Source organism: Nelumbo nucifera, chromosome 1, assembly GCF_055504915.1.
Source record: "Nelumbo nucifera cultivar China Antique chromosome 1, China Antique-T2T, whole genome shotgun sequence".
In the NCBI taxonomy this organism is placed as follows: domain Eukaryota; kingdom Viridiplantae; phylum Streptophyta; class Magnoliopsida; order Proteales; family Nelumbonaceae; genus Nelumbo; species Nelumbo nucifera.
This window is the reverse complement of record NC_142649.1, coordinates 102,919,060-102,928,976: the sequence shown is the minus strand read 5'-3', so window position 1 is coordinate 102,928,976 and position 9,917 is coordinate 102,919,060. Positions and strand designations below refer to the sequence as shown.

Sequence of the window (9,917 nt, the reverse complement as noted above, 5' to 3'; positions counted from 1 at the left end):
TTGCAAACCACGATTTTTGTAAATAGATTATCTCATTATCCAAATAAAAATCATCAGACCTGATATGGTGATATCTATCGAACTTCGGATTCCACCGGCAGTCGTACTACCAAGTACCAAACAACCCTAAATTTTGTCGTTTTGTAATTTGTAATCGAAAAGTCGAAAGCCCGTATACTGCGCTGCTCCGCCCTCCGCCCTCCGCGACGTTTCAGTAGCGTAGCTTTTCCACTTCTACATATTCAGGAAGAGAGCCCAATCGACCCATCCAATCCCACCCGTGGGCCGTGGTTAGGCTATAGTAGTCATGGGCCTCATGGACTTGGGCCATCAACAGCCAAAGTCTTCAGGCTATTACTGAAAAAAGAAAGCCCAACCAAACGATTTCTTCGTTACTCGGTCATCATATAAATTAGGGCACACCAATGGGCTCGACCCGTCGCCGGGTTACCTTTCCCGTCACATCTGGGACTTCATTTCCGGTGATTTCGTATTTGTGGAACCTCCACAGTCTGGCCTGAATTTAATACAGATCGTCGATTTCCGGAGTGGAGGGGCACTTATAGGTGAACGACCAATCCTTTTTCAGTGGTTTAACAGCATAGTTTGATTCTATTATGCGTGATGAAAAGCTCTTCTAGTTCTCGCAAAGACCTTACGGTTTTCGATTTCAAAGAAGAAGACGAGGTCATTGAATCGTTATCTGGACGATTCATGGGGAAATTTAATAACTCCGACACCGTCACTCCTCCAGTTACGAAGTATCAGTTCCTCCAATGCTGTAAGTTCCAAATTCTAACCCCTTGTATTTCCACTGTATTTGGATTTTGGCTCCCATATTATGTTTCTATCCGCTTGTCATGATCGATCGGTTTCTGCTCCTCTTACCTTGAATAGGGGTAGGTTGTTCACCAATATATTTTTATGAATACATATAAAAGATCGTGGGTGTCTTATACATGCCCATTTGCCTTACTTTTGGGTTGTTGTTTGGAATACGATCGGAATACTGTCCCAAATCAGTTCAGATATCGTTCATTATAAAGAGAGTGCTTGTGGAAAACTTTATTGTATCCTAAGTAGCGTCTACTTGAAGAAGCCCGCCAGCGGGGTTGGCTAACTCTTCAGGTATTTGTTACGATCCATTTGTCCCATGTTGGTAGTATGGGATGCTAATGTGAGGTATCCCACATCGGTAGAATGGGATGCTGTTGTGGGGTATATATGTGCTTGGGTTCCCTCCCTCTAACAGCTAGCTTTTAGGGGTGAGTTCTCCTAAGGCACATAACAGTATTATTCCCCACAGAACAGAAAGCAATACAGCTCTCGTTTGGAGAATAGAAGGAACTCAGAACGACTCACTTCTCCCAGGCTAACTTGGGTGTTTAGGATCCCCAATACAATTATCCTCTCGCACCAGCTAATCTTGAGACACAATTCAATCTGTTCTTAATGTTTAGGCTAATGATTGATGAATGATGAAAAGTCCATAGGCTCTCTCCTCTACTCCTCATCCAACCTATCACCACTTTGAGAATCTCTTTCCACCTCAAAATCTCAAACCTATAGGGAACATAAAAAACTCAGAAATAAAAATATGTTCTTTACTATTATGAAGTCTCCTGTGCCTGTGGGGCATGAGTAAGCAAAAATAATGCCCCCTGGTTTCTGAAGGTACCTTGTACTCTTGATGCTCCTAGATTCTCCATTGGGCATTTCTTGAGGTTCAGCTTTATTGTTCCTTGAGGGGGCAGAGACGAATTCCCAATCACCACTTCTCTCCTTGAGTCCTTGTATGCTGGTCTTTCTATAATCTTTCCAGTATCTTAAATGTAATGCCTAGGTTCATGGGTAAGGATGAATTACTGGGGTGCATCTCAGATCCTAGGTGCAACTCACCCAAGTTTCAAAATATCAATACACCCCGATACGCTGGAATGTGCGTATTGGGGGTTTTACCAACACACATGCTATTCTTTTTTAATTTGTTTTCAAGGTTCAAAATTTCGTCATATATTTGGGTGTATCATATCTTATTGGCCTTGTCTTGATACTTGAAATATTAAATCTTTTAAAATTTTAATGTTTTCAGGGGGTAGGCTTTACTAAGACCGGCCCCTTGTAAAATTATAAAATTCTAAAAAGAAATAGCAAGAGTGTTGATCAAAACTCCATATATGCATGTTCTGGCATATCGGGGTGTATCGATATTTTGAGCCTTGTGTTTTTTCTTTTTTTTTTTCAAAATTTTACAGGGGATATGGTATTAGCAAGGCCTACCCCATGAAGACATTAAGATTTTAAGATATTTAATATTTCACGTATTGAGGTGGGAGCTGATACAATACAATAAACCTGCTATGTTTTGTGAAATTTTGAACCGTGGACTCACCTGGCCTGTTGATATGTTTTGATGAATTGAGTCAATTGACCTTAAATTTGTTGTTGAATGGGTAATTTACTGTATTTTTTTTTTGTTGTGCTCATGATGTTTAAACTTTAAATAATTCAGCCTATCTAGGGCTTATAAGGCTACAACATTCATGTTGATAAGGCAATCATCTAACCTATAGTCCATGTTTATTGAATTCTAACATCATATATCCATAAAAATGGTCTAAAACGTTGTCTTTGTTACTAAGAAACATTTTATAAGAAAATGACATTCAACATGTACATTACATGTTCTTTTATTTCAAATAAATTTGAGAAAGAGGAAAATGTTATGTATAAGTGTCCTTTAATAGTTTGATAAAAAAAGTGTCCTTTAATAAGCCATGGAGTGTCAGTATCTGATGTAGGCATACAGTCGAACTGAGCCAAGCTGAACTTCAGCTTGTATTGTCTCGGTTTGACTAAAATGCTCTTATCTTTGAGTTCAAGTTAGATTAAAACTATATTTTCCAGTTTGAGTTTGGTTCGACTAAATATTTGATAAGTTTGAGTTTGGCTCAAAAGCTTGAAAAACTAATATATTTTTATATTTTATAAAAACTAATATGTAATGTATTTTTACAATATATATATATATATATTATAAGATACATTTTTATAGTCTCTCTATATATATATATTCATGAGCTTTCGAGCCAAATATTTTATTGGCAGAATTCAAGTTCTAGTAACCAATTGAACTTACCCTAAGATTTGAACTCGGGTCCGCACTTTTTGTTAAAGCTTGATTCAATTGCACCCCTAATCTGATGTATGTCCATCAATCACGAACAATTAATTCCTTTAAGAGAGTCCATGTAACACTTGCCATGGGAAGAAATAAAGGCACTAACGCTACTGCAGGAGCTGATGTTATTAGAGATGCAAGTGTTCAAATTGTAAGGGTGAAAGGAGAATAAATGGCCAGCCCAGTGCACAAGGCTGCCACCAATGCTGGGTCTTGGGAGGGACAATTGTACGCAGCCTTACCTTGGTCTGTAAGACAGTTGTCAAGGCGTCACCTAGGTGCCCGCTTAGGCAACTAGGCACCCTTGGCTGGGCGCCTTGCCCAAATGCCTTGACTTTTAGCAACTAGGCGCCCTTCAAGGCGACTAAGCACCCACCTAGGTGACAAAAACGACAAGGCGGGCGCCTTTTATAATATCATTTGTATTGCTGTATCTTGTTAATGTATGTGTTGATACATTTTATTATATGCTATATATCAATTATACTTTGTTTTAATGTTTTACTATTGGATTTTAAAAGATCAAAGGGTTTTGAGAAGAGAAAAAGAAAGAAAGAAAGAAAAGAAAAGAAAGAGGAAAGAAAGAATAGAATAATAAAGTTCTTTTTTTCTAGTCTCTCTCTCTAATTAAATAAAACAAAAACTCCATGTTTTTTTTTTATTTTGCTTTCCATCTTGAATATTTATCATATAAAGTTAATAACCTTCTTTAGCTGCTAATTAATATGAATTTGCTCTATTAAATACTTATCATAGTAGTATTATTTTTGAAAATAATGAAACTAATATATGTAAAATATTTCTCTCTTTTAGATGTGATGATTTGCCACATTTTTAGAGGAAATTTAATGTTCTTAATAAAGAGAATTGCTATTTTTTTTTTTCAATTAACATACATGCTGAATGGTATATAAAACTAGGAAACTAGCCAAAAGTCAGTTTTTTTATATTATAAAATTTTTATTGCCTAGGCGACTAGGCGACTAGGCACCCCCAGTGTTGCCCAGAATCGCCTAGACGCCTTGAAAACTATGCTGTAAGATAATAGTGAAGGAGACTCTTAGGTGGTAATTGGTTGGATGAGAGATAATAGTGAAGGTCCATGGTGGTTTAAACACTGTGAGAGGTCAGACCATCAGAGTTCTGGCTTCTAATGTGAACATCTCATTCATGTGGATCTGGAGGTTGGCAAACTCCATAAGTGATGGCATTGCAAGATATGGTGTGGGGATTTGTATTGGAATGCAACCTTCCCAGGTTAGATAAGCTGCATTGTATCTCTGTACATGTGTTATTAACCTTTCTCTTTGGAAGTTTTTGAGTCTAACAATGCTGATTGTTGGGTGATTGTACTTCTCTACTTATTTTCTCCATTTGGTCCAATAAAGCTCTATTGATCTTGTTAATGATAAAAAAAGGTAAAATACAAAGTGCAGAAGAACATGCATACAGACCTTCCTACTGACATGATATGCCTCTGTATATACAGCCATGTCTATTTTTATAGATTTTGGGGGCTTGTTGTGGCCAACTCCCTGTGTCTGTATGTGTTGGAATGTGAAACCTGTATCCATGTCCAATTGTCCACAGAACATAGGTCTGAGTTATGTAAGAAGAGGTTACTCTTAGCTGTAAAGGAAGCAAAGCTTTATATCCATATGAGTATATTTTTTAATGCCAGCATCTTAATGTGTATCAGTTGTATGTTTTGTTCTTTTCTCTGATATTGTTATATCTATGAACCTTTCTTTAGTTGCAGGAGGAACTAATACCGAACAGACAGAAATCAGTAATGCTTCATGTGTAGAAGTTGATGCAAGTGATAGTGATCGAAAATGCAGCAATGGCATTTCACATGTTTTGGATGTAGCTGAAGTTGACTGTGCCATTGGAAGAGAAAGTTCTGGCTTGGATGGTCTTCTGGCGTCGAATTCTATGAATTATGAACCACCTAATTGCAATAATACAGATAATGATGAACCCAAAAGTCTTTCTGTTGGTTTAAACTCCCTTCCAGTGAGACCTTTGAGTCTGGGGTTACCTTCATCTGGAAACAAACTGTTTGATTCCACACATTTGAAGCCTTTATCCAATGTATTTGATTTTCCTCCTCTCCTTAGTTGTAAGATGAATCTAGATGTCAATTTTGGAGGTCCTCACTATCTAATCTATTTGGAACTTCTGCAGGGCGAGCCAGTTGATGTGTTATCAGATGATGATAATAGCATGAAATCTTGTTCACCACCAACTTCCCCTGATCTTGTTGAGAATGAAGGTTTTTATCTCTTTATTTTATCCCGGTTGACATTATTGCAATTCCTTTGCTTATCCTTTGGTATGTATTTTACTGGATCTCATCATTCTTACTACTACATATTTCTAAATTGCAGTTTCCTGTGAGGAGCCAGTTTCAGATCATTGTTCTGGTGGTTGGGAAATGGTAAATGTTTTCTTGTTTGCGTTTTTAGACGTAGAGAAAAGGGAAAATCTAATTAGCTTGTACCCAACATCAGTATACACCTGTTATACCTTATATATGTATGTATGAGATAAACATTAGGCAATTCTATGATTCTGAAAAGGTATGATACCAGAATTTTGACCAATCAAAGCTCCTTGAATTTTGATGAATATGACCTGATTTGTTACCATTTTTATGATTCCAGTTGATTTGGTTGTAACTTGTAAGTTTTTTGGATATCATGCCTTTTTGGTATCATAGTCAGCCTCTAAACATTATTAACTAAAATAAGAGATAAACATTGTTCAGGTGAGTTGAGGACCTCGAATGGAAAGTTTCAAATCACAGTCCAGTGTGATATTTGCCTCCTTGTCTCACCTTTTATGCCACTATCTTTACTCTGTTTCCATGTCTCATTATATGGACGTATATATAAAAAAGGCCATTACCTAATGTTAGTCTCAGCTATGTGTTAAGGGAACATGGTCATGCAGAAATGTGTTAAGGGTAGTTAATAAGCTGGCTGCAGAAATGATGGTCACATTCCAATGGGTGCCTAGGAATGCAAACAGCATGGCTGATGCCTTAGCTAGGCAAGGGGTTAATAGATCTCAAATGTTGTAGGGGAGGTTCCTAGGGAACCTACCATATAAAACAACTAGGGTATAGGTAGCTTTGCTAATCTACACAGATTTCTCTTAGACCATACTTTATACACATTGTTTATAGAAATCAATAAAATTTGGATTGTTACTGATAAAAAGAGTTGGTCCCAGCTATTTGAGGTCTTGGGAGGGGTGGAGTGGAGACAGACCTAACCTTTGACATTTTCTTTTTGCACAAAGTGGCTGCTCTCAGACCGAAACCCATGTTCTCTCTCTCTCTCTAAAAGGAAAAAATACAATTCGAGAGGTGACAAGATGATACCTCACCAATACAAACCACAACATACTAAGGAATTTCAAGGACATTCCAAAATTTTCTCCATATCTGATCAACTACTTCGATCAAATTCTAAAAGCACTTATAGTTTGTTACCATATTCCAAGCAGGGCTGCAAGCACCTCAAAACTTTTGACATATATTTGAAGCATCTTCTATTTCTTTCATTCCAAAAGACCCAGCATAGAAAATAGAGAAACCACTCCAACCTATCCTTCCTTTCCTGCTACCTTGATACCTCACCAATACAAACCACAACATACTAAGGAATTTCAAGGACATTCCAAAATTTTCTCCATATCTGATCAACTACTTCGATCAAATTCTAAAAGCACTTATAGTTTGTTACCATATTCCAACCAGGGCTGCAAGCACCTCAAAACTTTTGACATATATTTGAAGCATCTTCTATTTCTTTCATTCCAAAAGACCCAGCATAGAAAATAGAGAAACCACTCCAACCTATCCTTCCTTTCCTGCTACCTTGGTACCTCCTCACCATTGTCCTTACCTCCTCTTCCTAGTTCCTTTACAAAATTTGGGCTTCGACCCTTCACGATTCCTCACCCAGCACCTCTTCTCCCTCTTCTTCGTTCCAACCTCTACTCTTCTCAATTCGCTCCTCCCTTTTGTTTTTCTCTTCCCTTCTAACTTTCTCAAACTGCTCAAAAGCTTTCCTCGCAATATATTCTCCTCCCCAGAAGAAAAGCCCCAGGGATTTCCCCACTGTCACCTCTCTCTCTACCAACTTGCTTGTTTCCACTTATCCATTCTGGATTATGCCCATTTCTTCTTGTACCTTACTCCCTCTCTCCTTGTCCTCCTTCCTGCTCTAACTCTTTTCCTCTAGACACTTCTCCCGACCCCCTACCTCAACCCCACCAAAACCCATGTTCTCATTCTTGTCAGCCCAAGATTTACCATTGAACATATTGATAAAAAAAAAAAGATTTACCATTGAACCAAGTAATGGCCCCTGTTATATGTGTGTATATATGTATAAGTATAATCAAGCATACCCTCTAAACCTTCTTGTGAATATCAATGGTATATCTGAGCATGTGATAAGGGAAAAATTCTCATGCTTCATGTGTCGCAAGTTTTAATTGAAATGGGGATATGAATAAAACAATAAAAAAAGGGACATGAACAATGTTGAAACTTATAAAAAATTTTATAGTGAGACAAAGAAAGTTATTTTTGTTTTATGATCAATAACTGAGCATTTTATTAATATAGATTAGAAGGTACAGATTACGAGTATTTATGGGAGAGATAGCAAGCCTTTATCTCTCCCTGCAACTGTCCTTACAATTGTGCCAAAACCATGCTGTTGGCTACCCTTTGAACCCACTGAAATCTCACTTCCATCTCTCTAGTATTCCACTGGAACTTATTTAGCTTGTTTCTATACTGCAATAGTGCTGCCTTCCCACTCCTCAACCACTCCACCACCAATTTATTATCTCCCTCAATAATTAACTTATTTATATTCATCATTTTTGCTCTTCGTACCCCTTCCATAACAGCCATGACCTCCTCTCTCAAGGAATCGCCTACTCCAGTAGGAGCTGAGAAAAGTGCCACAATAGTGCCTCTCTCATCCCTAAAAATTCCTCCAATTCCTAAAGGTCCTGGATTTCCCCTACCACTACCATCAAAATTGAGCTTGATAAAAAGGACTGCAAATGGGATGACCGTCTCATTAGCCAAGCAGGGGGTCTATAGACGGCAGTTACTTTAGGCTTTATTGTAATTCTCTCTTGGGCATTGGTTGTCAATCTTGCGCTCTACCTTTAACTCTGTAACTTGTTCTCAGTTCTCTCAATTATTAATAAAATTACTCTTTTCTTGCTGATGAAAAAAAGCTTGATAAAGCCTTCCATTGTCATGTCCTGATTTTGTTTCTTGATGAATTCTCTAATTAACTTCCTTTTCCTAGTGCTGCCAAGACCTCTAATATTCCAGCTTATTATTTTCATTTTCAACTTTTATTACAAGCCCTACTTCCCTTCTACCTTTCTTCACTCACTACCTATTCTCTCTCCTCTCCCACTGAATTCCTTGTGCCCATCTACATCTAGCTTCAATCTCTCCACCTCGCTCAATTTCCTCTTTCTTTCTTTTACCTTCCCCACCACTTACATATACATTTGCTTGTTTGGGTGTGTTTACCTAAACCCCAATGCTTGCTGCAAACTCCTGGACTGCTTTACTTAGTTACTCTCATTATTCCCCTTTCTGCCAACCTGGGGCAGAACCTGACCAGCCTGATCCATTCCTTCTATGAATGTTCTCTCTTGTTCCTCCATAGCCTCCACTTCCTTACTCTTCAGTTCTTGAAAATGTGTCAAAATTAGTTGCCACAATCTCTCCCCCTCCTTGTTATTCCTTTGAATCTCATTATTCTCTACATCCCCTTCCAAACTCACACTTGGCCTTCCTAGGCAAATAGTGACATCAAGTGATTGGGATGCTGGATCGCACCAGGAAAGAGAAGGCAATCAGTACCCAAAAATGAAATCACATTCATACCTGACTGTAGAGGGGTTTGGATATTTGCAGACAACGGAACAGAGATGTTAAAGCACTCATCAAATCCCTGATCAGAACTTTGGTGTAGACCACTTTAAGATATAGCTTGTTGGGTGGGAGGTCCCAAAAGAAGCATAACACTGTATCAGAGGAACCTAGTTGTTTTTTGCTACTAAGTTTACTTCACTCTGCAGTCTACTCCTGGCGAGTAGATACTACTTTCTTGCAGACATCCTGTGTTTGTTCTCGATTTAGCATTGGGATTCCCACATCAGGTTTCAATTGATCTGCTTCCTCCTGCTTGTCTCAATCTCCATTGCAAAATGCATTACTGTTTTCCTTGCTGGTTGTTGAAGCTTTACCACGTAGCTTGACAGTTTCAACTGCTTTGTCCCCACTCTCTCTAATAAAAAGGACCTTCGTTCCCAACATTTCATCACCATCTAGAAAATCCTTGCTATGTAGATCCACACTTCCAATACTTAAACTCTCATCTGAGTTGACATCAGAGTCATAATCACAGCTTACCCAGCCTTCATCACTTTTGGCATCCTAATCATGAATTCCTTGGGTTTTGTTTTTCAAAGATAATGGTACTCTGGTTTTGGTATGGAATCCAATGAAAGGTAGATGATCTCGTTCATCTCAACAAGGAAGATGATAGACTTGGATTTTGTTTTAAAGGCTTTTGATTCTCAGCCAAGATCACATGAGTGTTTAAGTTATCTTGCGCTGAGCTAATAGGGCCATGTTTGAACTCGAGCCAGTAGGTTTAAAAGCCAGTTTGCAAACCCCAGG

At 38.2% G+C, this 9,917-nt stretch overlaps 1 protein-coding gene across 1 annotated transcript in view; it reads left to right on the top strand.

Moving 5' to 3' along the window:
* The first annotated feature begins 438 nt into the window (after positions 1 to 438).
* LOC104611913 (O-fucosyltransferase 31-like) overlaps positions 439 to 9,917 on the top strand; it is a 64,892-nt gene continuing 55,413 nt past the window's right edge. Inside the window, exons 1-4 of the mRNA XM_088890770.1 lie at positions 439 to 781; positions 4,935 to 5,275; positions 5,369 to 5,456; positions 5,572 to 5,621. Coding sequence (XP_088746896.1) covers positions 625 to 781; positions 4,935 to 5,275; positions 5,369 to 5,456; positions 5,572 to 5,621 — 636 coding nt within the window. The 5' untranslated portion in view covers positions 439 to 624. The remainder of the gene's footprint in view (positions 782 to 4,934; positions 5,276 to 5,368; positions 5,457 to 5,571; positions 5,622 to 9,917) is intronic.